Source organism: Anguilla rostrata, chromosome 3 (assembly GCF_018555375.3).
Source record: "Anguilla rostrata isolate EN2019 chromosome 3, ASM1855537v3, whole genome shotgun sequence".
In the NCBI taxonomy this organism is placed as follows: Eukaryota; Metazoa; Chordata; class Actinopteri; order Anguilliformes; family Anguillidae; genus Anguilla; species Anguilla rostrata.
In genome coordinates, this window is record NC_057935.1 from 72,009,097 (window position 1) to 72,036,575 (window position 27,479).

Sequence of the window (27,479 nt, forward strand, 5' to 3'; positions counted from 1 at the left end):
TGGCGCTGAGTTGTAACTGTGGTCGCGTGATTTTTCCTGCTCCTAAATATAGACTCTGTCGGGTATTATTCTATTTTTGAGATGCACTCTAATGAGATTAGCTACGGTCATTTCATAGGTCGGTGTGTGCGTGTGACTTGGATGTTGATTTCAGCGCGAGCCCCAGAGGATGCTGGGAAGGGGCATCTTGGTTTTGACTTCTGGTCAGCGTGGGATTGGCTCAATCTGCCAGCATTTCCCAGCAAATGGAGAAACACTTTATTTTACGATCTGTTTATAAACTATCAATAAACCGTTATTAAGCTGTATTTCAACCATTAGTAAACTGTTCATTAATATTAGTAAATGCTTGATCTGAAGTAGATCCTGACTTACAGTTTACTTATGATTAAAATACTACTTAATAATGGCTTGTATATCGTTTATAAGCAGACCTTAAAATAAAGTATTACCAAAACGGTTTACATAAGCATAAATCGCATTTATTTGAGACAGCCGGAAAGCGTGTTCGCCATTTAAGATAGCGTGTTATAAAACGGCTTGTTCAGTTTAGTTAGTCTGCACATGACATGCAGTGAAAGGGCTTTGAATGGCTGAAGCCTTTCCTTCCACACAGATGTCATGCTGTGGCATCAGCCTGTTTCCATGCTCGCCCTCTCTTATGATCTCACTTCCTACACGATGTTTGATGCCAGCATCCCTTCTCCACCGCGTGAGGCTTTAAAAGCAAGAACACGTGGCAACTGTGAAACACTGGAGCCGAATCCCTACTGAAAATATCAGTACCTACGAAAGTATTTTAGGTGAAATAGAATGCACTGTCGCCTCACAGTAAGAAGGTCCTGGGTGGGCAAATCCCAGCTGGGGCCTTTCAGTGTGGAGTTTGCGTGTTTCTCCCCGTGTCTGTGTGGGTTTCCTCCGGGTGCTCTGGTTTCCTCCCACAGCCCAAAGACATGCAGGTTGGCCAACTGCAGACTCTTAAATTGGCAATAGTTGTGTGTGCCCTGCGATAGATTGGCGACCTGTCCAGGGGGTATTCCTGCCTCTTGCCCAATGCATGCTGGGATAGGCTCCAAGGATGGATGCATGGTTGGAAGGTTACCATTCAAAATGATGAAGCAGTCCACCCCCAACCTTAGAATGCACTGTGAAGTTGCAGACCGCTACTTCCTGTTAGCGCAAGGCTAGTACGCTGATAAAACAGACTTGAGTTCTATACAGCGAGACACAAACTTGTGTAAGCTTGAGAGTCTCTTAGCAGAGCAGAGTATCTGATACTCTGCTACAGCACGTTATCCATTTAAGTGACACAGTGGCAAACAGGAATGGATCCCAGGTTTTTTAATAAAGATTATGTAGCAAGACAGATCATGAAACCACCATATTTTTTCCCCCCAGATTCATAGTTGTTAAAACGATCAGGAAGATCTTTTCTATCTGCATGTGCTTAGAAAAATAGGGAACGTCTTGTTCTCGTGCGTTTGATTGCACGTTTGATTTGTGTTTTATTTACGGACTCGCGTGGCCGCTGTGCTCACGCTGTAGAGGAGGCCGATCACGGTGAGCGCTGATCCCAGCGGGACAGAGGGTACGCCGGACCTCGGGCGAATTCCTACCGTCGCCGTGACGCGGACGAGCCCCCGAACGCTCGCAGGAGAGCGCCACGCGCTCCTACTGCGACTGCGACTGCGACAGCGACGCGACTCGCGACGCGACTCGACTCGCGACTCGACTACTGCGGACTGCACTGCGACGCGACTCGACTATGCACGCGACTGCGACTGCGACTGCGGACTGCAGACGCGGACTGCGACTGCACACTGCGACTGCGACTGCGACGCGACTGCGACTGGTGATCGATGATGCGGACTGCGATGCGATGACGCGATACTGCGACTGCGGACTGCGACTGCGACTGCGACAGCGACTGCGACTGCGACTGCGGACTGCGACTGCGACTGCGGACTGCGACTGCGGACTGCGGACTGCGACTGCGGACTGCGACTGCGAACTGCGACTGCGACTGCGACTGCGACTGCGACTGACAGGAACTGCGACTGCACTCGACTGCGACGCGACTGCTACTGCATGCGACTGTGCGACTGCGACCATTGCGACTGGACGCGACTGCACTGCGACGCGACTCGCGACTGCGAGCGACTGCGACTGCGGACTGCGACTGCGATCGCGGACTCGCTCACTGCATCGACACTGCACTGCGTCATGACTGCTGCGATGCTATGCGACTGACTGGACGCGACTGCTAGCGACTGCGGACTGCGACTGCGAACTGCGACTGCGACTGCGGACTGCGACTGCGACTGCTTACTGCGACTGCGGACTGCGACTGCGACTGCTTACTGCGACTGCGGACTGCGACTGCGGACTGCGACTGCGGACGCTGCCTCGTTATTTTATACGCAGGAGGGTGAGGGTGGGAGGGGGGTGGGGGGCGGGGGCGCACACCGAGCCGTCTGTCTGCGCTATTCGACAAAAAACACGACAGGAACCAACACCTATTCCACTCTCTCCGCGCCCCGCGAAAAAAAACCTTTTTTATTTATTTATTTTTATCATTATTCATTATAAATGCGACCCCCTGTGCCTTTTTTTAGTTCCCAAGGTGTGTTTTTCCATTTGGCTGAGAGTCGCGGCTCGTTTCTGATCGTCGCTCGTTTCCCTGTAAGTGCCGGAGCGAGGCAGCAGCCCTCAGCTTGCGCTGATTTTCCTCTCTAAATCGCCGCGGCCCATTCTGCTCAAAACGTCCCCATTTTCGACATCATCATCATTCCTGCGTTTCTCCCCTCTCCTGTCGGCGCTCTCTCCTCCCGGGGTTGGTGAGGGCCTGTCTCATTCGTTCTCTGAAAGGCTTCTGCGGGAAAAAACGAAAGAAAGAGAAGAGAAACTGTCGCGGTCAGAGTGAGCGTGCTCGCGCATCTCCGCTTCCAGGGAGCGGAGGCCATTTGCATTTGTTTTAAAAGCATTGCTTTTTCAGTCCCGGTTTTATAGCGCACTTATGTTTAATTATTTTTACTTCGAGCACGCCTCTTTACTTCCTGGCTTTCTATTTTTGCTCAAGATTTCTGCTCGTACTTTTACGCCTGTATTTTAAAGGTGCAGTGCGGCGTGGGGTTTATGTTTTTTGCTTGATGGTTTTGGTTGTATGAGCAACAACGAGGGCCTTGGCTGATCATTACACAGGAGCTATAAACAGAAGCTGTGCCGGGCTTTGACTGTGAAGTCTCTGAAATGGGATGTCAGCAATATCTGAGCTAGAGAGAGAGAGAGAGAGAGGGAGAGAGAGAGAGAGAGAGAGAGAGAGAGAGAGAGAGAGAGAGAGAGCAGTAATATGGTTTTCATATTTCATGTTTAGTAGTGCTTCTCCCCCCCCCCCCCAGAAGGGGACGGAAGGTTGATTTCCTCCAAAGGCCCAAAGGCTTTTAACAGTGGCATGTCCCAGCATGCATTGCTCAAAGTGTTCCGGACCGAAGTCAGTTGGAGACGAAGCCTGTGATTTGGGCAGAGGGGGGAGCGGGAGGGGCGTATCATCACACACCACCCCCCCCCCCATGGGGTCAAAAGGTCACGGCTTCCTGAACTAGGGGTGCTCCATCACTCAGTTGCATTCTGGTTTTTGTAGTTGAAAGGGTTCCGTCGCCACGCGGAGAAAAAAAACGTTTTTGCGATAAGTTTCCCGTGACCTGAAACGGCCCGGCAGGTAGTGGTGATGAAGGGGGTGCGAGAGCGTTTAGTCTGGAGCCTGGGGGGGGGCGGGGGGGGGTCGCCGTGTTTATCCCCCCGAGTCTGACGGGGCTCCTGTCCTGCTTTTCCCTCCGGAATATACAAAACAAGATTTATTTAGTCTGAAGGAAGATTAAATCACCTGCGTGCTGAAAAATGCCTCTAGTGCACAACTCTGGAGGAGAGCCAGGAGATGAATCGGGAAAGTTGTTTAATACACATATACGCACACACACACACACAGATACACACAAATGCACACATGTACGCATGCACACACACACACACGCACAGACACACACACACTCGCACACACACACACATGCACACACACACACTCGCACACACACACATGCGCACACACACACACACACACACACACACACAGATACACACAAATGCACACATGTACGCATGCACACACACACATACGCATGCACACACACACTCGCACACACACACATGCACACTCATAGCCTGCTGGATCCATTTTAGATGTGTGACCTCATCGTTGAGTGAGTCACACATGAATTCATTACCTCATTGCGTGATTCATTCTCGTCTGCAGTTTGCTGAGGCTTAATTATTGATGTGAGTTTCATCACTTTGGGGAGGGCACCCTCGAATCGTGTCGTCTCTCCAGCACACAGCAGAGACTCTGTCATGGCGATCAGCGTCTGTAAGAGCGATCCTTCTACAGGTGAGCCTGTTTGCTCCTTACCTGAGCAGAACTCCTGTAAGATCTCACTCACCTTCCGACAGACCAGCCTGAACATCGTCTCTGCAATGCCTCCGCTAGTCGTGTGGTAACGTTGCAGTAATGTTGCTGGGACATTGCGGTAACATTGCTGAGCTGTTGCGTAACGTCTGCAGTTAATGTTGCGGTGAATTGCGAACATTGCTGAGCTGTTGCTAACGTTGCAGAGAAGCTGCGAGTAACAGCTGAGTTTGCGTAACGTTGCAGAGAAGTTGCAGTAACGTTGCAGAGAAGTTGCGGTAACGTTGCTGAGCTGTTGCAGTAACGTAGCAGAGAAGTTGCAGTAACGTTGCAGAGAAGTTGCGGTAACGTTGCTGAGCTGTTGCGGTAATGTTGCAGTAACGTTGCAGAGAAGTTGCAGTAACGTTGCTCGTCGGTCAGGGGGCTGGAGGCTCCTGTAGCTCCTCCCCCCCTCCCCCCCGTGCTGGAGCCGCGGTCTGTCAGAGCCGCCGCGGGCGGGACTTCAAAGAGCCGCCGCGGCTGCCCGCGATCCCGCCCCCCTGACCCCGGCACAAAGCACCCCCACCGCCCAAACCCGCCAAACCCGCCAAACGCACTCATTCAGCACGGCGCTGGGGCGGGGGGGCGCTGGGGCGTGGGGGGCGGGGGGGTGCTGGGGGGGCGGGCCCATGCTGCACTGATTCTATTTTAAAACGGGCGAGTCCAGTGTGAAAGGGTGGGGGGTGGGTGGGGGTGGGGTAGTGAAAGGGGTGTTTTGGGGGGGGGGGCAGGATCCGCGCCCTCTCATGCCGGGATCAGTGTTCCGGGACAAAGGCGAAAGCCATTGAGAGTCTTGTCACATCTATCCAGGGTGCTGTGAATGGGCCAGGCAGGGGGGGCATGAATAGGGGGACGTGGGTAAAGGACTGAGCGGTAGAGCCGGGGGCGTGGGCAGGACGAGCGGTAGAGCGGGCGGGGTAGGCTGGGGGCAGAGGGGGGGGGCTATTGAAGAAGAGGCGCTTTGAGATGGTGGGGTGGGGGGGAGGCCACAGAGATGGATCGTTTGCCCAGGCTTCAGGGGGAGGGACCTGTCACACCTCAATCGAAGAATGCTATTGTGCAAAATCTTTATTAAAACATAGGGGTTCACAGAGAGGGTGTGTGAGATTGTGTCAGTGTGTCAGTGTGAGCGTGAGAGTGTGTTAGTGTGTCAGTGTGAGTGTGAGAGTGTGTGACTGTGAGTCTGTGTGTGTGACTGTGTGAGTCTCTGTGTGTATGAGTGTGTGAGTCTGTGTGTGTGAGTGTGAGTGTGTGAGTCTGTGAGTCTGTGTGTGTATGAGTGTGTGAGTCTGTGTGGTAGAGGTTGTGAGTGTCAGTGTGTGAGTCTGTGTGTATGAGTGTATGAGTGTGTATGTGTGTGTGTGTATGAGTGTGTGAGTGTCAGTGTGTGAGTGTGTGAGTCTGTGTGTGTATGAGTGTGTGAGTGTGTGAGTGTGTGAGTCTGTGTGTGTATGAGTGTGTGAGTGTGTGTGTGAGTGACAGTGTGTGAGTGTGTGAGTCTGTGTGTGTGTGAGTGTCAGTGTGTGAGTGTGTGAGTCTGTGTGTGTATGAGTGTGTGAGTCTGTGTGTGTGATTGTCAGTGTGTGTGTGTATGAGTGTGTGAGCGAAAGGGAGTTTGAGCAGGGGGTCGAGCTACAAAAGGAAGTTAACACACAGGCCCTGTGTGCGGTTGTGTTAGGGTTAGGGTTAAGGCTCTCCACTGTACGGCTGTCAGAGGGAGTTGCGTTCGGAGGCTGTTGCACACGCCAGGTGTCTGATGGCATGCTGGGTAATCATCCTCGTGTCCGACCGAGGTGGTCTTCCGTGGCGTTATTCATGAGCCCTGATTAGTTGTCACACCTGCTTGTTTTCATTATAGACGGCGTGTGCAGGATTTGTTTCATAAGAAGGGAACTGAATCGCGTCAGCAGAATAAGAGGCTTATCTTGATAATATGCGATTCAATTCTCACGTATTAAATGAAGTAACCCTATCTTATGTATGTGTGTATATATATATATATATATATATATATATATATATAATATACATATATATCATTTTCTCAAGACACAATCTCATTGTGAATGCAGATTATATTTAAAGCAGAGATTGCTCGTGATTTTTTAAGAGAGGGGAAAGTCGCTGCTCGTGATTAAGAAATGAGTTTTCCCAGCTCTGGGTTTGACAGCAAGCAGAGGGAAACGCGTGATTGTAATCAGCTAATTGAGTCCAATGAAATAGCGGGGATGCATCGCAGAGTACAGCCTTCTGGTCTCGGGAAATCAACGTCTGTGATTTATCGCCTTGGGTAAACGGCCCAATTTCAAATGCTTTCCCGCGGCTGAAAGTCCTCTCTCTCAGTGCTTTGGGTGAAAATGCTGATTCTTGGTTTTCCCTGCAGAATGAAACAGTAAAGTTTCTCAGTCAACAAGAACAGTTGGTGGGGGGGGTATGGGGAGGTAAATCACCCAGGATGCAGGTGCTTTCGTGCGATCATGTTTTTTATGCCCGGATTGGTTCGTTATTTTGGTTTCAGCCTTGCGATTTTTGTCAATAAAGTGTAGGCACCTGGAAGTAGCCTTTTAAAGATTTAGCGTCAGGAAATTTCACCCCTGCGAAAACGCACCGGCCCCTCAGACTCGCCCCCCCCACCCCCCCTGCCCCGCCCCCCCCCCCGCGCTCTGCGCTTGTCACGCTTGTCTTTAAGGATTTATTGGTTCTGAGGCCTGAGCACCAGACCCTTTGAGCACAGGAAGTGCTGCCTGTCACCCGCCATAAACCGCTCTCACAAAACGCCAATTAATCCCCCGAATATACATCGTGGGATCAGCCGCTTCTGCGTCCAGGGCTTTTTCTGTTGTTGTCCCTCCCAGTTCTGTCCCTGTGGCTGAATTCTCTGTTTACAGGCCCCTTCACGGCCCGCCTCACGGCCCGCCTCACCAGCACCTTCCCCACTCTTTCAGGGCAGCCATTGTTCGGGGGGGGGCGATGTATAGAGAGGCGGCCGTGGTTTAGACTGACGGGGGTTAAGCCTACTGCCCCTCCCTCCCTGTAGGCTGGATGCTAATGACCTGAGGGATGAGTCACCACAAAGGCATTTCCCCCCCCCTCATCCCCCCACCGCCACCCCCCCCCCCCCCACAAAAGAGGAGGAAAACTAAACAGACCCCCGAAAGCACGGCCTCTGCCACCTGGAGTTGGCACGGAGAGACAGCGTGACGGTCGGGACTCGGGCGAAACTTTGATCTGCGCTCCTCTCTGCTCAGGTGGCAAACGTGTGACAGTTCTTGCTTTGCTTTAGGGGGGGGGGGGCTGAGGGGGGGCTGAGGGGGGGTTGAAGGTGTTGTCCATCTGGGGTCGCATTCGCAGTTTGCCACCATTGCAGCTGCCTGGGCAATTCAGCCCTTTGAGGTGTGAGGTCACAAATAACGTGATAAGAATGTTCTTATCTGAACATTCTAATGCTGATGTCACAATCGCTGCTGGTGGCTGAAAGCAGCGGAGTTCTAGAACACTGACTTAGAATCTTGAAAAAAAAAAGAAAACATTCCATAAAAAAAAACAACCTCACTTTTTCAATTGCGTTAAAAGCTTGGAGGCTCCCGCTCGCGAGTCTGTTGGCTCTGAGGGAGGAGGAGGAAGTGGGGCTCTCTTCCAGCCCTCTCCTTTGGACTGGGTGTTAACCTCTCCATGTGCGCCAATTAAACCCAATATAAATATGGCCTTGGCATGGCCGCTAATTGCCAGGCTTGTTTTCCCTCCGCGCCCGCGCCTCAATGGCGGTGCGGGTAATTGAATGCGGTTCCTTAGCCTCGGTGCCCAAAGGCAGCGTGGCGCAGTCTGCGCCGCTCGCCCCCGATGGTGACTGTGCAAACGGGCGGCGGTGGCGGCTGCTCCGTCAAATGAACCGATGGGCTTTGCCGCCTGTTCCCGCCGCTCTCGCTGGGCTGGCTCCTGTCCTGTCACGCAGGCCAGAGCGAGCCGGAAGCTTCCGTACGGGACAGAGCCAGAATGGCGGCCTGTCCAGCGAGCGCTCAGCCGCTGAGTCAGAGCGCCGCCGCCGCTGGTTGTGGGGGGGGGGCGGGCAGGGGGGTGGGGGTCGCCCAATAAGAAAGCGGCTACTTGTCCGTTTGCCGAACTGTGCGTTCCTTTCAGAAATGGGAAGTCAGGCCAAAAAGCACGTTATTCTTACGGGCTACCAGGCCAAAGAATGGAGCGAGAGAGAGAGTGTGTATGAGAAAAGCATGAGGGAGAAAGAGAGGGAGGGATAGAGAGAAAGAAAGAAAGAAAAGGAAGGAGGCGGGCAGGCAGAGAGAGGGAAAAGTTTTTCTCGTGAGCATTCTGCAAAAAGAAGCAGAGAGCACTTGGGGAGCTGAACTGTGCCTGGGTATGGGGGGGGGGATTCGGTCTCTGGGTGTCGCATCCATAATTAAACACAGGAGATGCCGCTCAAAGCGAACGTAATTGGGGGGTTGGGGGTGGGGGTCTGCGCATTGGGGAGTGGGGGGGTCTCCGCATTGCTCCACTTGAATGGGGAAAGGAGATTGCATTTACATGCAAATTACATCTGGTTCCCCCAGCGGTCACGTTACCGCACTCCTGGAAGCTAGCGCCGCGGTTATCTCCACGTTTGCATGGCTGCTAAACATTAGCCGGTAATGTTACCCTCTGAATATTGCCCGGGGGGCGGGAGCAGCACTACCAATTACAAACCGCTTTTCGCTTCGCGGCTCAAACACCAGACGTGTGCAGGTAATGACGCTGGTGTGTCGGTTTGTGTGGCGTGTGTGTGTGGCGTGTCAGTGTGTGTGTGTGTGTGTCGGTGTGTATGTGTGGTGTGTCGGTGTGTGTGTGTGTGTGTGTGTGTCGGTGTGTGTGTGTGTGGCGTGTGTGTGTGTGTGTGTGTCGGTGTGTGTGTGTGGTGTGTCGGTGTGTGTGTGTGTGAGTGTGTGTGTGTGTGTTGTGTGTGTGAGTGTGTCGGTGTGTGTGTGTGTGTGTGTGTGTATGTGTGTGTGGCGTGTGGTGTGTGTGTGTGTGTGTGTGTGTGTGTGTGGTGTGTGTGTGTGTGTGTGTGGTGTGTCGGTGTGTGTGTGTGTGGTGCGTGTGTGTGGCGTGTGTGTGTGGTGTGTGGTGTGTGTGTGTGTGTGTGTGTGTGTGTGTGTGTGGTGTGTGTGTGTGTGGTGTGTGTGTGTGTGTGCGTGTGTGTGTGTGTGTGTGTGTGTGTGTGTGTGTGTGTGTGTGTGTGTGTGTGTGTGTGTGTGTGTGTGTGTGTGTGTTGTGTGTTGTGTGTTCGTGTTGTGTGTGTGTGCGGTGTGTGTGTGTGTGTGTGTGTGTATGTGTGTGTGGTGTGTCGGTATGCAGGGGTCTCATGGTTTGTTTTGGTTTCCTAGGCAACGGAATGGGGCCCAGACGAAGACACCAGGAGGTCCTGTCAGAGCAAAGGGAAGACGGAGGTAACGGCCGGCCCCTCCGGAGCTCCGTGTGAAACCCCGCTCCCTCGTCTGACGACACGCAGGGGAAAGGCGGTTTTTAAGGGCATAATGGGGGGGCGGGGACGGCTTCATCTTTTCAGACTATTAAAATATTCCCCTTTTTCTCTCCCCCGTTGGATAGAAAAATGAGATTTTTAGCATGCTGGGCCACGCTAAGTCAAATCTCCCAGTGGCGCTGAATGCAGCGACCATTTTGTTTGATTTTCTTTTTCAGAAATTGATTTTAATGCCATTTAAAAGCGTGACAAAAAAAGCAAATCACTTGTCTTTGAAACCTAGACAATGCATCTGGTTCAAGTTGATTTAAAAAAAAAAAAAATCATTTTCAGTATAAATATAGTGCTGAGTTTCCACTCAAGATTAAAAGATATTTCAATATGATTTTGAGATAAAAGAAAAAAATGAAAGAAGTACTTTTTAAAAGCGATTCTTTAGATTTCCCCCACCACTGAGAGGTCGCTAATTGAGAGACGGATCTGGAGCTTTGCTTAAGCGTTTGATATGATTCCCCACGTCCCGCTGACCGGACTGATGGGGATTTATGGCGTATGTATTTAGACCCCAGAATCAACATCAGAATGGAAACCCGCCACCCCCCCCCCCCCGGCCACCGTAAATCTCCCTGTAAGAAATATTGTCTGTCCGCCTTCGCTGTCATTAACAAAGAGTACAAGGGGTCCTGCAGAGGCTGCCACAGGCCTCCTGCTAGCAGCCAATCACAGGCCTCCTGCGAGCAACCAATCCCAGACCTGTGATGCCTGTTGATACTGTCCCCTGCAGGCGGAGTGCCAGAACTACATCCGCGTGCTGCTGGTCAACGGGAAGCGAGTGTTCACCTGCGGGACCAACGCCTTCCTGCCCGTCTGCACCACCCGGCAGGTGAGTGGGCGGGGCTGAGGGGGGTTTGATTGCTGTGTAGGGAAGAGGGAGGAGTCTGCCCACCCCCACACCCCCTGACAGTGAAGACGGCCATGCCCCCATATGTCACCGTTCCAACATTCCTGCGACCTCTGTTTCCCGGACAACAAGTTTGTAAAATAAGCCCGGCCTACAAAGCTATCATCACCCCCCTCCTCCCCCCCTCCCCCAAGGTGCTCCTCGTCCTTGCTTCAGATCAACATGCACCCCATTTTCAACAAGTGGCCTTGAAAGACAAAAAAAAGTAATAATAAAACTGGAGTTGGCCCCTGTTCTGCTCTGATCCCATAACGGAAGAATGCTGTTGAACGGCAGGGCACACATTCGAAAGGAATCTGAATGAGAACTGTGCGCTTTGAGAAGGATCCAGAATAACCGCACATCAGCGATTGAATCTGCCGCAGAGCCGGCTAAGAGCTATCATTCTGTGCTTATCACCGCACCTTTAAATCAATGGGAAATAAATCCCCACTGTTAGCAATTTTTAGCCTCTCAGATAATGCAATTATCGCTGATCAAATCTCATGATACAGCCGTTTAGTAACCTTATTTTCCCCCCCATAGGTGGCTCTGCTTTTGAACGAACCCTCTCATCTCTCCCTCACCTCCTCCCTCTCTCCCTCTCATCTCTCCCTCACCTCCTCCCTCTCTCCCTCTCATCTCTCCCTCACCTCCTCCCTCTCTCCCTCTCATCTCTCCCTCACCTCCTCCCTCTCTCCCTCTCATCTCTCCCTCACCTCCTCCCTCTCTCCCTCTCATCTCTCCCTCACCTCCTCCCTCTCTCCCTCTCATCTCTCCCTCACCTCCTCCCTCTCTCCCTCTCATCTCTCCCTCACCTCCTCCCTCTCTCCCTCTCATCTCTCCCTCACCTCCTCCCTCTCTCCCTCTCATCTCTCCCTTTCCTCCTCCCTCTCTCCCTCTCATCTCTCCCTCACCTCCTCCCTCTCTCCCTCTCATCTCTCCCTCACCTCCTCCCTCTCTCCTCTCATCTCTCCCTCACCTCCTCCCTCTCTCCCTCTCATCTCTCCTCACCTCCTCCCTCTCTCCCTCTCATCTCTCCCTTCTCTCCTCCTCCCTCTCTCCCCTCTCATCTCTCCTCACCTCCTCCCTCTCTCCCTCTCATCTCTCCCTCACCTCCTCCCTCTCTCCCTCTCATCTCTCCCTCACCTCCTCCTCTCTCCCTCTCATCTCTCCCTCACCTCCTCCCTCTCTCCCTCTCATCTCTCCCTTTCCTCCTCCCTCTCTCCCTCTCATCTCTCCCTCACCTCCTCCCTCTCTCCCTCTCATCTCTCCCTCACCTCCTCCCTCTCTCCCTCTCATCTCTCCCTCACCTCCTCCCTCTCTCCCTCTCATCTCTCCCTTCCTCCTCCCTCTCTCCCCTCTCATCTCTCCCTCACCTCCTCCCTCTCTCCCTCTCATCTCTCCCTTCCTCCTCCCTCTCTCCCTCTCATCTCTCCCTCACCTCCTCCTCTCTCCCTCTCATCTCTCCCTCACCTCCTCCCTCTCTCCCTCTCATCTCTCCCTCTCCTCCTCCCTCTCTCCCTCTCTCTCCCTCACCTCCTCCCTCTCTCCCTCTCATCTCTCCCTCACCTCCTCCCTCTCTCCTCTCATCTCTCCCTCACCTCCTCCTCCCTCTCTCCCTCTCATCTCTCCCTCACCTCCTCCCTCTCTCCCTCTCATCTCTCCCTCACCTCCTCCCTCTCTCCCTCTCATCTCTCCCCTTTTATCCTCCTTTAACGAGATAACCGGGCCGCACATCAGCTTCTCCTCGCAGGGAATTTGAGGCGGGCTTTTTTGGCGAATGCTGAAGCGTTGATCCCAGAAAGCCTCTTTGGGCGCGGTACCTCTACGCTCGTCTCTCTTTCCTTTCCCCCCCTGTCAGCCCGGCCGCCGCTCTGCTGCCTTCTCCTTCTCTCGGCCAAACGTCCGTTAATTCCCCGCGGGGCAGAAGTCCGTGTTCGTCCCCGCTCTCTCGCCAGAGGGGCTGACGGGGTGCGGGGGGGTGGGGGTGGGGAGGAGCGTTTCGCCTGGAGTTCGGAGGCACAGTTTAAAGAAGCGGTTAACCCGGGGTCTGGACAGCGGTGTCGCTCTATCAAATGTGCCGGCGGGAGGCTGTCCCCAATGTGGCAGTTTGAACCGCATTTTTAAAGGGGCTTGCAGCTGCGGCGGCTACTCTTAGCATTAGCGCATGTCAGTGTGTAGGCACACGTGTGTCAGCGTATACGTTTCATTTTTTTAAAACCGATTAATTCCAGACTTTTTATTTTTTGGAAAGCCCAGTCGTGTCCGTCTGCTTGTCCCGTCAACATCCACACGGGCACCGGCAGGATCCAATTATGAATGAGGGAATTTAGGAATGATGTCATTATGTTTGATGAATTTATATATCTATATGTAATATCATTGAGATGTACTGTATGGAGCAGTATTCATGTTGTGGAATGTATATTGCAACAAATGTTTTAGAAGATATTCAAAAGGTATAGAGTATGAATATATATGGCATATGTTGACATTTTCCATTTATATTTTTAGCAAGTATTCATATTTGGTGGAGGTTTTTGGTTGTGTGTGATATTGTTTTGCTCCACTGTCTGACCTCAACCCTTGCCCCCCTCCGCCCCCCCCCTCCACACACGCACATACGCACCCCTCCCCTCCCCTCCCCTCCCCCTGTCTCTCAGATCGGGAACATGAGCCGGGTCCTGGACAAGGTGAACGGCGTGGCCCGCTGCCCGTACGACCCCCGGCACAACTCCACCGCCGTGGTGACGGAGAGGGGCGAGCTGTACGCCGCCACCGTCATCGACTTCTCCGGCCGCGACCCCGTCATCTACCGCAGCCTGGGGAACATGCCGCCGCTGCGCACCGCGCAGTACAACTCTAAGTGGCTCAACGGTAGGAGCCCAGCTTTCACCCTGGATACCACACACCATGGATCTTTCACCATGGATACCACACACCATAGATCTTTCACCATAGATAGCATATACCATAGATCTTTCACCATATATACCACACACCATAGATCTTTCATCATGGATACCACACACCATAGATCTTTCACCATGGATACCACACACCATAGATCTTTCACCATAGATAGCATATACCATAGATCTTTCACCATATATACCACACACCATAGATCTTTCATCATGGATACCACACACCATAGATCTTTCACCATGGATACCACACACCATAGATCTTTCACCATATATACTATATACCATAGATCTTTTACCATAGATACCATAGATCCTGGCGAATCTACGGTTTTGTTCCAGTCATTTTGTATTTCAGCTATTAAACTGTTTCTACCATTGCATTTTCTAAGATACAGAGCTCATTTAGGTAGCACAGGGTAGCTGTAGAACTACTCAAAGTCGGGGTTAAAATGTCAGGACTTGGCTGTGCCTGAAACAGCATGTAATAAAGAGGTGGGTGAAATCAGTCGCAGTCTGCTGAGTGTCCTCTGGGTCTCTTTAATGGTCATCATTAATGCGATCACTGATTGAGATTTATTTAGGGTCAGGGTTAGGGTTAGGGTTAGGATCACTGATTGAGATTTATTTAGGGGTGCTAAGATGGCGCTGGGGAGTCTGTCAGAGTTCCGGCCACCCCGGACATTTTTACGCCTCCTCCGTCCCGCTCTGATTTCCGTAAGCTGCACTCGTACCCTCCAAAGGGCCGCTAAGTTATTTATAGCGTAGCGTGTGAAGTTATTTATAGCGTAGCGTGTGATGGAACGGAGCAATACTGCGATCGTTTGAGACGCCACCGTGAGCGTGAGATTAACAATACCAGTCCCGCCGCCGCTCGCCCTGCGGGCACTTCCCTCTTATTTGGTGGTGGTGGGGGGGCAGTTGGCGGGGGAGGTTGGTGGGGGTGGAGGGATAGGTAGATAAAGCTCAATCAGCCTGAATATGAGAGGTGTAATCTCCTGGATGCTGATGTTTTTCCTTTTTTTCCCGGAATACGCACTTTTAGAAAAATAAGATTGCAGAGGCAGCGGAATTGCCCCCTGATCCGATTTCCATTCCACGGCTGCTGAAATGCTCCCCCCTCCCCCGCCCCGCTCCGGCGAGGGGCAGGTTTCACAGGGGCAGGTTTGGTGGGGAGGTGGAGGGGGGTGGACAGAAGTTAATCAGGCAGTTTTTTTGGGAGGTGCGGGGATGTCCTCTGAGCCCCGCGGACAGTTATATAATTCACTGCCTGGGCGAAATGCTGCAGGCCTGTAGGAGCGTTCACTCTACATGCACGCTACACACGCACACGCTACACACACACGCTACGACGCACACGCTACACACACACGCTACACACGCACACGCTACACACACACGCTATACGCTATACACACACACGCTACACACGCACATGCTACACACACACGCTACACACGCACACGCTACACACACACACTCTACACACACGCTACACGCTACACACACACGCTACACATGAACACGCTACACTATATATACGCACACGCTATACACACACACGCTACACACGCAGACGCTACACACACACGCTACACACACACACTACACACACACACACTATACACGCTTCATGCTACACACGCACACGCTACACGCTATACACACACCCACTACACACACACACACACACACACACTACACACGCACACGCTATAGGGGAATGCTGCCATGCTGGAGCCCGAGCTGCTGTCTGTTCGCTCGCATGCTCGCCCACGGGAGCGTTCTGAAGCTCCCTCTCCGCTGCCCGTTTCCTGGGAGGTAATTAAGAGGAGCGATCCGCTCGGGTAATGGCTTCAGCCCGTTATACAGTCTGCGCTAACTGCGGAGAGTCTGCAGGGCCCTCTTCCACCGCAGCCGCCATCCTCGAGGATTTTTCCCCTCGCTGTTTTTAACGAGAACAGATAAGAATAAAGGGATGTGCTGCTCCCTCCAGCGCTCTCCACGTCCGCAACGACGAAATGGCGAAAAAAAGAAAAAAAAAAAGAAAAGCTTTGACTGAATTTCGCATTGGAGACAGACAAACTCCCAGCATGCAGTTCATCTCTGTGCCCAAATTGAATCTTGATGGGAAACAAAGGGACACAGTGGAGAAGCCGTATGAACTGAAAAATGTAATTTGAAGGGCCGGTCCGTCCCAGGTAGACGGGAGAGCCGGTGGGCGAGTTGAGTAGGACATCAGGCTGCGCTCTGTGTTATCGAACCGTGATCCCCGGAATGGTGGGCGAGCGGTGGGGATAGGCAAGGATTTTCATTTCGGGTTCCAAGAAACGCACGCGTGCCTCCTTTATGGGGAGCAGACTGATCGGGGGGGGCTTTTCAAAAATGTGTGCGTTTTAAATTTTACCTGGGTTCCAATCTGGGGTTCTCCCCCCCCCATTATGACTGCCAGTCATGCCAGTTTCTCCGTCTCTCTCTCTCTCTCTCTCTCCCCCTCTCTCTCTTTCTCTCTCTCTCTCTCTCAGGCTCTCTCTCTCGCTCTCTCTCTCTCCTCTTCTCTCTCTATCTCTCTCTCTCTCTCCACCTCTCTCTCTATCTCTCTCTCTCTCAGGCTCTCTCCCCCTCTCTCTCTTTCTCTCTCTCTCAGGCTCTCTTCCCCTCTCTCTCTCTCTCCCCCTCTCAGCGTGCTGAAGACCCGGGCGTGTGAATCACACGCTCTCTGACGCTGGCTGTCTGGAGACGGAACAGTCTGTTTTGTTTCAGCGGGGGGGAAGAAGATTGTTTGTCATGTTCCCGCCCCCGCGCTCTGACGCACTCTTCGTATTCAACTTGGCAAAGCGACATTTTAGCAACTTTTTCACCCTGTTAGCTACACACGCGTTCGCCGGCCAGGAAACGGTGAAGGGAAAAGCACAACATACTGTTATTTATAGCGGAGAGGAAGTGTTTACTAATGATCTCATGCACAATACTCAAAACTGCTCTGCCAGATTCGTTTTAATGGAGATGGAGGGGAAAAATGTTATTGTCACACTGTCTTACAGTCTGCAACATGGCTGCCAATTTTAACACTGAAAATAGTAACACTATTTCAAATGGGAGTGGTGGATTTGATAGCGCAGCTAAGACTCAGCTCATTGAATGTGTCAGCGTAGCAGGAGTACAGGAAACGCATGCGCTAAATTTGATTGGTGGAGATGGAGATGTGGTGTGGCTCAAAGAAAGGCTCAGAGGCTCAAACAACATGCCGAAAATGAGGAGAACTGCCTGGTGTAATACAGGCTCTGTTTGTTTATCCTGCAATGCTGTAGTTTACAGAGTAGCAGAGATTCAGAACATGTGTAATATGTTGGCATAATAGCACCTACAGTGTAAGACCTGGGGGGTAGAGTTGCAGAGGTATACAGGATTTGAGTGATTGCGCAGGTAATGATGTTGGTTTAGCATCGCCGCGGGAAACGGGTGGTTTATGGTGGCGCACAGGCACTGAGCGTCTCTGCAGGGAGCGCTAGCGTTAGCATGCGGGTTCACTAACGCTTTCCCCTGTGTGGGATCTCCCCCAGGCCACCGCAGGTCACGTCAGGAAAGCAGAATAATTCATTGACTTAAAAGGATTTGCATAGGTTTTTCAACATATGTTGCGCCTCTCTCTCTCTCTCTCTCTCTCGTGCTCTCTCTTTCTCTCCTGTTCTCTCTCTCTCACACTCTCTCTGTCTCTCTCTCTTTCGTGCTCTCTCTTTCTCTCCTGTTCTCTGTCTCATTCCCTCTTTCTTTCTCTCTCTCTCTTTTTCCCTCTCTCTCTCACACTCTCTCTCTCTTTCCCTCACTCTTTCTCTCTCTCTCTTTTTCCCTCTTGTTCTATCTCTCTCTGTCTCTCTCTCCCTCCCCCTCTTGAGGAGTGCTGTTATCCTCCAGCAGATTTGAATCACAAAAAAAGCGGATAAAAAAACAAGATTTACAAATAGCTTATTAAATTTTGAACATTTGGCTAAGCTGTGAGGTCGAAGATGGAACAGGATTGCACAGACGTAAGGATATTGTTTTTGTCTTGCAATCATAATTGCCTTTTGTAGCTGAGAATATGAGTCATATTCACCCTGGCTTTTAATTGGGAGAAACTTTTAATATCAGACTTATCTTTTTTATTAGTACAAATGCAATTTCCATTCCCTTGAAATTCCGTACAATTTAATTTCTTAAAGTGTGTTTCTCCGAAGGCTGAGTGCTGTTGCTGTGATTTTGTTTTCATGTCTGTGTGTTTACATAATCGAATATTCCAAATTGCAGGAAAATATTACTCTACTTATTGTCACTATGGTATATTGTACTGCATTATGTTTTCAACTTATTTCTCAAAGTCTCACAATGTGTGCTGTAGTAAAGAAAAAAACCCCAGACTATTCAAAAAGTTGTAATTACATCATTATAGATACATTTATGAAATAACTAAGAACAGCTTCTCCAGCCCAATAAGCCCTAATTATAACACTGTCTTTTAGCATTTCTGTGGTTTTGTGCTAATATGCTAATATTACCGCAGAAGCCTTTTGAGGTCATTGTGTCGACTGGAAGGCCTTTTGTGGTGTAGCCGGTGGCTAGTCAGTCTGACGGCGTGCGGCTAGCTGACATCCTTCCTCACCACCACCCCCCTCCTCTCGTCTCTCTGCCCCCCCCCCATCCCCCCCCCTCCCCCCCCCCCCCCAGAGCCCCACTTCATCTCGGCCTACGACGTGGGCCTCTTCACCTACTTCTTCCTGCGGGAGAACGCGGTGGAGCACGACTGCGGCAGGACGGTGTACTCGCGCGTGGCGCGCGTGTGCAAGAACGACGTGGGCGGCCGCTTCCTGCTGGAGGACACCTGGACCACCTTCATGAAGGCGCGGCTCAACTGCTCGCGCTCCGGCGAGATCCCCTTCTACTACAGCGAGCTGCAGAGCACCTTCTACCTGCCCGAGCAGGACCTCATCTACGGCATCTTCACCACCAACGTGTGAGTGCACCAGCTCGCCAACTCCTCTCTCCTCTGCTCTCCTCTCCTCTCTTCTCTCCTCTCCTCTCTTCTCCTATCCTCTCCTCTCGTCTCTTCTCTTTTCTTGTCCTCTCTTCTGTTCTTCCTCTGTCCTTTCATTCGCTTAATGCCTCACCTGTTCTGCTTCCTGCGCTGCTTCTAGAACTGTCCTCTGACCGTGTGATCAAATTCGCATCTAGAGAGAGCCACGCATTGTTCGTCCCGTGTCTCCAATGACTCGTGCTACGACCGTGATGACAGTCGCTGGATCAGCCTGTATCAGCCTGTATCAGCCTGGATCAGCCTGGATCAGCCTGGATCAGCCTGTATCAGCCTGGATCAGCCTGTATCAGCCTGGATCAGCCTGTATCACAGGCGGGTGTAAGTAGGTCACCAGCGCCCAGATCCTCACACAGCACGCTGTGTAGCGTAACGGGAGCTGCTCGTGTAATCTAAAGGTCACGGGTTCGATTCCCGGGTAGGACACAGCCGTTGTACCCTTGAGCAAGGTGCGTAACCTGCGTTGCTTCTGTATGTATCAAGTTGAATGGGATGCAGTGTAAATGCTGTGTAAACGTTGTGTAAGTCGCTGTGGATTAAGAGCGTCTGCTGAATGCCTGTAATGGAAAGGCATCCACATGAGCTTAGCACCGAAAATGCTGCCTGCTGCAGTTATTCTCATCTTGACCTGAGATGTACAATTTTGCATTTCTATGTGCACCCCCCTCTCCCCCACCCCCCCCGCCGGAGCCATTGCACACCCCATTCCACCCCTGTGTGGTGATATGAATTGTTTGGTGCAGATGCAGCTGTCAGTCATCGCATAATAAACCTCTTCCTCATCCGTCTAGTTTATGGTTTTGCGACTGCCTTCCAGTCTGGCTTTTCAGGGTCTTCGCTCAACTTCTCCTCTTCATCTCTTCATTCTCCTCTTCATCATGCAAACTTTTCTGTGGAGCCCAAGGTTTCTTTTTTTTTTTTTTCTCCTGAATTGAAAAACAGAGAAATGTGTAGCGTAGCTTCTCGACATAATGAAAAAACCAAAAAGTGATTTCAGGCCATGGGAATAAACATGGGGAAGAGGAGGCTACAATTACCCAGGATGTTTTTTTATTTTTATTTATCCCTTGTTTCTGTTTTCCAGTTTCTAGTTTTCTAGCCGTGGTGGAGGGCGAGGGGGACGTTCTCCTTTTCGGTGTAAAGTTGAGCCCAGAGGGGTTTTTTTTTGAGGCTTTGAAAACAGCCGCGATGCGCCCGTGAAACCACAAAGATTTTTGTTTTTGAAAGATGAGAAAACATTCGCTATCGGGCCCCGCGGCTGCGGTCGGCCTGTGCGCGGACGGGGGGCGGGGGGCGGCGTGGGGGGGGGTCGCGTCCGTCTGAAGAGCCCGGTGAGCGGTGGATGAAGGACACAGAGCCTTTCGTTTAAAGAGTTCCGCATCGTCCGCTCGACTCGGGGAGAAAAAGACCATGGGATGCAGGCGTGATCTGAGCGCACTCGGCTCTCTGGGGCGGGGAGGGGGGGGGGGGGTGGGGGGGTGAACGCGAACACTTCAGAGGCTGGTCGCCGCTCACTGAAGTGCTTTTACAGGACGTTGCCGGGACCAGAGACCTCCGAGGCGCCTTGTGTTCGCGAGTATCCCGGTGTGGTTTTCTGTGTGTGATGTCATCGTCGGGTCACCCCCTGCTCAGACCGTGCGTGTGTGATGTCATCGTCGGGTCACCCCCCCGGCTCAGCCTGTGCGTGTGTGATGTCATCATCGGGTCACCCCCTGCTCGGACCGTGCGTGTGTGATGTCATCGTCGGGTCCCCCCCTGCTCGAACCGTGCGTGTGTGATGTTATCATCGGGTCACCCCCCCGGCTCAGCTCTCGTACGGTATGTTAATGCGATCGTGAGAACAGCATCTCCATCTGTCTGAGAGAGACTGAACACCTCCAGCGCTCCTTCCCCCGGAGCTGGGTTTGAGGAGAGACGGAGGAGGCGCTGCTCCTCTGTCGGAGCTGGGTTTGAGGAGAGACGGAGGAGGTGCTGCTCCTCTGTCGGAGCTGGGTTTGAGGAGAGACGGAGGAGGTGCTGCTCCTCTGTCGGAGCTGGGTTTGAGGAGAGACGGAGGAGGTGCCGCTGCTCTGTCGGAGCTGGGTTTGAGGAGAGACGGAGGAGGTGCTGCTCCTCTGTCGGAGCTGGGTTTGAGGAGAGACGGAGGAGGTGCTGCTCCTCAGTCGGAGCTGGGTTTGAGGAGAGACGGAGGAGGTGCTGCTCCTCAGTCGGAGCTGGGTTTGAGGAGAGACGGAGGAGGTGCTGCTCCTCTGTCGGAGCTGGGTTTGAGGAGAGACGGAGGAGGTGCTGCTCCTCTGTCGGAGCTGGGTTTGAGGAGAGACGGAGGAGGTGCTGCTCCTCTGTCGGAGCTGGGTTTGAGGAGAGACGGAGGAGGTGCTGCTCCTCTGTGACAGGGCTCCTCAGAGAGCTCCCGCTCCTGTGGGCGTCTCTTTCTCCAGCTGAAGGCGGGTCGCCGCTTCTGGAGGTCGAATTCGGTGGCGGTTTTTACGCTCGGCAGTTTTAAAAAAAGTAGTTTTTGAGAGGCCTTTTTTTATTTTTATTTTTTTTAAAAAGGGGGGTTGTGAAATTGAACACAGCCTCAGATGTTTTAATTGTTGAAGGCCCCACCCCCCCGGCCTTTCCAAGTGTGACCAAACGGAGGCGGGTACTGCAGAAGTGTGTCGGCCTGTAGGGAGTTTGGGGGTCACCTTGGACTTGGCGGCGTTCCCCCGGAGGAGAGGAGCGGGTAACGGCCGGCTCTTACTCCGTGACCCTGTGTGCCCCCTCTAAAAACACAGAAACAGAACAGCGGTTCTCCTGGGAAGCCCTTTCTTAAACAACACGGAACTTTGGAATGAGCCCTGCGCTCCCCCCCTCGCTGCGATGCGCTGTGATCTGACCCGCGGGGGGCTGACCGCTCTGTCCATGCATGTGTAGGTTTCTGAATGTATGTGCAATGCCCCCCCCCCCCCCCCCCCATGATGCGCTCTCGGCCCTGAGGACGCAGTTTCCCTGCAGGCCTGGGCCTACAGTGGGCGGGGCTAAGAGCTGTTACCCCGGGTTACTGCAGCAATTAAGCACCCAGTCACTTTGCTACAGAGGAAATTGCCCTGTCACCAGGCCTGGCAGCTCTCTCCCTCTCTTTCTCTTCCTCTTTCTCACTCTGTCTCTCTCTCTTCGTCTGTCTGCCTCCTGCTCTCACTCTTGCTCTCTCTCTCTTTCACTCTCACACTCTTTCTTACACTCTCTCACACACGGTCTCTCGCGCACACACACACTCACACACACACGCACACGCACACACACACACACACACACACACACGCGCACACACACACACACACACACACACGCACACACACACAGATGCCTGCCTCGGGTTTAGGGTTTGAGAGAAGAGCTCTCGTTGGTTCCCTGCATGCCAGTGCAGGCCTGCACATAAAGACATGCTCTTACAGCAGGGCGTAGATCCTGCAGCACACAGCCAGTGTCCTGGGACCGGGGTCCGTAAAGTGCTCATGGAGCTACTCTCTGAAGAAAAAGATCCATACTAAACTTCATCACTCATCATTTTTATGCGTAAACAAAAGGAAATTGAATTCAATTTCAACTTAATTCCCGACTATGAAGGGGGAAAAAAGGTCAAAAAAAGTATTTGAAATCGATCAGGCACACACTTGGACGACTCCGTGCCAAGTCAATGGACCTGTGCTGATTTATGAAAGCCTTTTCTCCTCAGAATTTATTCCATTTTTTTCTGTTTTTTTTTCCCACCATTTTTAAAATACTGTGATCTGGGCCCCCAGAGACAGGAACACACACAGCCCTGCTCTCACACTGAGAGGAACTGAACACGCCCAGCACGGCATTTCAGAAAGCGTGGTACGTGTCTCTGTGGGAGGAGGCGGGACCATTTGAAAATGGGGAGGATGAAATAAAGAAGCAGTTGAACCCAGAGAGCGTGACCTGTCTTTAAAGCTGAAACGCTGGTGGTTCATAAAGCTGGACAAAGAGTTTGTTAAAAAATAAAAGAAACATGAAAGAACTAACAGCACTTTGATGAGCTTTTAAGTGGAAATGAAAGTTGTCTTTCTTGTAGTGTTGCTGTTGTCCTACATCGCCGCCTCCTCAGTGATAAAGACGTGCGTCTGTGAGGAATCGCAGGGCGTGCTGGCCTGTGGTAGCGCTGGAGATCACATTTGGAGCTGGGCGCCATGTTGGCAGTTTTTTCCCCCCTGCCCCAGGCCCTCCTGCCCCTCCTGGCCCTGCAGATAGAGCTGAGTGACTCAGCCAGGCTGACGGGGAGGGATCAGGGCCTGGCAACCCATGGCTGCTTCGAGCAGAGCCCTGTAAGGCTGATCTGGCAGCCCTGTGGTCGCCGTGGCGAAGCAGCTGCTGCTGCTCGTTTGTCTGCGGTCTCCTCGTCTGGGGCGGGTGGTTTCACACACGCTTACGGCCGTGCGTCGGCAACCAGACGTTACCGGGGTGGGGGGGGGGGCAGAGCCACAGGCCACAACACGGTGGGCGATTATTCAGGGGACGGGCGGCCAGTTGGCAAAACCCCACGCTTGTCCTCACTCCACCCCCCCACCCCACCCCCACCCCCCTGTCTCTCGAAGGACAGAAGGCTCCGCTGTAATGTTTGGCCCACTTCCTCCTCCGCCCCCCCGTGCCCGTGTGAAGGTGCCTTGGCGCTATAGTGTGCTGCTGACTCATTGAGCCTGTGGGGGCGGGGCCAGCGCTGGCGTTACAGAGGTCAGGGGCTCGCGAGATCATGTGACACGCCTTGCGGCGCTGGCGTTTCGCCTCAATGACGAGGCGAAGGTTGTCGGGCTTGAGGGTGCGGGAGAGAGCGGGCGCACGGGTCCAGGTACGCGCCGCTTAGAGACGTTTGGGAACAGTGTGTGCGTTGTGTGTGGGGGGGGCGTCAGGGTGGTGGGGGGGCGTCAGGGTGGCTGCTAAAAGCAGCGCGGGCAGTCTCATTGGGAGCGATATCACACCACAGAAACACCCCAAATAAAATCATTATCCTGCCCACATGATGCAGCCAGGAGCAGTGCATTGTGGGATACCGGTGGTAACCACAGAGCGGAGGTTCTGCCCAGACTCAGGGGTGATTTACTGCACTGCAGTCAGCCAGTCATACAGCTGATGCCAGCTCTATTCTCCAGAACCCCCCTCTCACACACACATGCACACACACACACACATGCACACAACACCACACCTCACACACACACACACTCGCACACACACACACACACACACACACACACACACACACTAAACATAAACACACTTGCGCACACACACACACATAAACATAAACACACTTGCGCACACACACACACACGCATGCGCGCACGCACACGGACATAAACGCACACACGCACACGCACACGCACACACGCACACACACACCAGCAGCTCTGCTGTGCTAAGCCTGCCACAGACCTGGGCCTGCTCAGGCACTGCATTACAGAGATAGACCCCCCCCCCCCCCGCCCCCCTCCCAAAATGGGGGAAAGCTGTACAAGTGGAATCCATTTCTCTGTAATGGAGATAACCTCTCTGACACTGTATTCATCGCTGGCTGCCTGGTCGGGGTTATTCATTTCATTCTCTCCCCCTCTCTCTCTCCCCTCTCTCCTCTCCCCTCCCTCTCTCCCCCTCTCTCTCTCCCTCTCCTCTCTCTCTCTCTCTCCTCCCTCTCTCCCTCTCTCTCCTCTCTCTCTCCTCCCCTCTCTCTCTCCCTCTCTCTCCTCCTCTCTCCCCTCTCTCCCCTCTCCCTCTCCTCTCTCTCCCTCCCCCTCTCCCTCTCCCCTCTCCCTCCTCTCTCTCTCTCCCCCTCCTCTCCTTCTCTCTCTCTCCCCTCTCTCACAGGAACAGTATTGCTGCCTCAGCGGTTTGTGCGTTCAACCTCAGCGCCATCACGCAGACCTTCAACGGGCCGTTCCGCTACCAGGAGAACCCGCGGTCCACCTGGCTGCCCACGCCCAACCCCATCCCCAACTTCCAGGTACCCCCACGCCCAACCCCATCCCCAACTTCAGGTACCCCACGCCAACCCACCTCCCAACTTCCAGGTACCCCACGCCCAACCCCATCCCCAACTTCCAGGTACCCCAGCCCAACCCCATCCCCAACTTCCAGGTACCCCACGCCCAACCCCATCCCCAACTTCCAGGTACCCCCACGCCCAACCCCATCCCCAACTTCCAGGTACCGCCACGCCCAACCCCATCCCCAACTTCCAGGTAACCCCACGCCCAACCCATCCCAACTTCCAGGTAACCGCCACCCCAACTTCCAGGTACCCCAACCCATCCCAACTTCAGGTACCGCCACGCCCAACCCCATCCCCAACTTCCAGGTAACCCTACGCCCAACCCCACCCCAACTTCCAGGTAACCCACACCCAACCCCATCCCCAACTTCCAGGTAACCCCACGCCCAACCCCACCCCAACTTCCAGGTGACCCCACGCCCAACCCCATCCCCAACTTCCAGGTAACCCCACGCCCAACCCCATCCCCAACTTCCAGGTACCGCCACGCCCAACCCCATCCCCAACTTCCAGGTAACCCCACGCCCAACCCCATCCCCAACTTCCAGGTAACCCCACGCCCAACCCCATCCCCAACTTCCAGGTGAACAAACCCCATCCCCAACTTCCAGGTACCACCACGCCCAACCCTATCCCCAACTTCCAGGTGACCCAACCCCAACCCCAACTTCCAGGTGACCCCACACCCCACCCCATCCCTCAACTTCCAGGTAACCCCACCTGTCTGTGTTTCCTGTGCAGGCAGATGAGGGGGACTTTACTGGATCAGATCGTTTCCTTCTTCTTAATGTGCTCCAACTGAAAAAATAAAAAAATAAATAACTGCACTTAGCGCATAAAAAGGGTGGTTTTCTTGTGGATAAGCTCCAGTCCAAAGAATGAGACTCATTCTGCAGTGGAGAAACTAATTTACTTTGCTCCCGCTGCAGTTTGTTTGGCTGGGACGCCATGCCAAGCAAGTTTTTCTGCGAGATTTATCAACTTCACCCGTCGTTACTTCAGCAGCTAACTGCAGTCTGTACCCACCTGTCAGACACGTTCCCTTTTATCTGAGCGGAGCGAGTGAAGGAGTGATGACATCACCGTTCAGTGGGTCCGACTGCGGTTCTGTTAACGGATCTGTGGTTCCGGTTCTGTCACTGCCTGACGAAGGTGTGTTTGTGGGGCGGACAGGAAGCCGAAGAACAGACTCATTGCCTGCCGTGTGGGGGCATGCGTCAGTGTCATAAACCACAGTGTCTGTGTCGGAAACGGACATCAGTTTTTACACGGAGGTGTTCTTGTCCAGATGGCATAAATCACCAGACACGGCCGTCAGCGTCTCAGGACACGCCGTGAAGTTTCAGTGCGGATGGAGTCCACAAATTAATCAGGAATATCCGAGTCCAGAAATCCCCGATCACTGACGTGACCCGAGAACGAGCGTGCAGACGTTTCTGGAAATACACGAGTGGGGGGGTTCAGCAGCTCTCACGACCAACACCCCCCCCCCCCAGATTTCTCTGAAGTTTTAACAGGTGTGATTCCTTTCTCATTTAAACTCTGTTCCTCACGCCGCGCCTCTCCCCCCCCCCCCAGTGCGGGACGATCAGCGACAGCGGGCCGAACGAGAACCTGACGGAGCGCAGCCTGCAGGACGCGCAGCGCCTCTTCCTGATGAACGACGTGGTGCAGCCCGTGTCCGTGGACCCGCTGGTCATGCAGGACAGCGTGCGCTTCTCCAAGCTGGCCGTGGACATCGTGCAGGGCCGCGACACGCTGTACCACGTCATGTACATCGGCACCGGTGAGGGGGAGGAGCCGGGGAGGAGGGAACACCGACGTGCTCTTGGGGGGGGGAAGCGAGGGGAGGAGCGGGAACCCGGCATGCTCATTGGGTTGGGGGGGGGGGGGGTAGCGGGGAACACTGCCATGCTTGGGGAGGAGGGGTGCGAAGGGGGGAGGAGCGGGGAACACCGCCATGCTCTTGTGGGGGAGCAGGGGTTGGTTTTGAGGAGGGCAGTCGGGGGAACAGCTGTCGCTTTGGGGAGGAGGGTAACGACTCCAGCCACACTCGGGAGTTGGATAGATGGTCATTTACTGCATATGGCCGTCGTTGAGGTTCATCCCCGATGTCTGCTTCAGTGTTAATGGGTTGTCTTAGAGGCAGAAACTCTGGGGGGTCTTCAGGACCAGGCCTGCTACGGTGCTGGATACTGGGTATTTAGCTGTGGATAAACGGTGAGCGCTGGGTAGCAGTTAGCGGTAGCTGTTGGGCTGAATGGTCTGTTAGCGGTAGCTGTTGGGCTGAATGGTCTGTTAGCGGTAGCTGTTGGGCTGAATGGTCTGTTAGCGGTAGCTGTTGGGCTGAATGGTCTGTTAGCGGTAGCTGTTGGGCTGAATGGTCTGTCAGCGGTAGCTGTTGGGCTGAATGGTCTGTTAGCGGTAGCTGTTGGGCTGAATGGTCTGTTAGCGGTAGCTGTTGGGCTGAATGGTCCGTCGCGTAGCTGTTGGGCTGAATGGTCTGTTAGCGGTAGCTGTTGGGCTG

General features: G+C 53.2%; 1 protein-coding gene across 3 annotated transcripts in view; it reads left to right on the top strand.

Annotated features, from left to right (window-relative positions):
• Nucleotides 1–27,479, top strand: part of sema5ba (sema domain, seven thrombospondin repeats (type 1 and type 1-like), transmembrane domain (TM) and short cytoplasmic domain, (semaphorin) 5Ba) — a 142,110-nt gene that overhangs the window by 81,603 nt on the left and 33,028 nt on the right. For all 3 annotated transcript variants that reach the window (XM_064329668.1, XM_064329670.1, XM_064329669.1), the window contains exons 5-10: nt 9,871–9,933; nt 10,753–10,851; nt 13,575–13,788; nt 18,543–18,828; nt 24,769–24,904; nt 26,531–26,738. In XM_064329668.1, the coding sequence (XP_064185738.1) occupies nt 9,871–9,933; nt 10,753–10,851; nt 13,575–13,788; nt 18,543–18,828; nt 24,769–24,904; nt 26,531–26,738 (1,006 nt within the window). The remainder of the gene's footprint in view (nt 1–9,870; nt 9,934–10,752; nt 10,852–13,574; nt 13,789–18,542; nt 18,829–24,768; nt 24,905–26,530; nt 26,739–27,479) is intronic.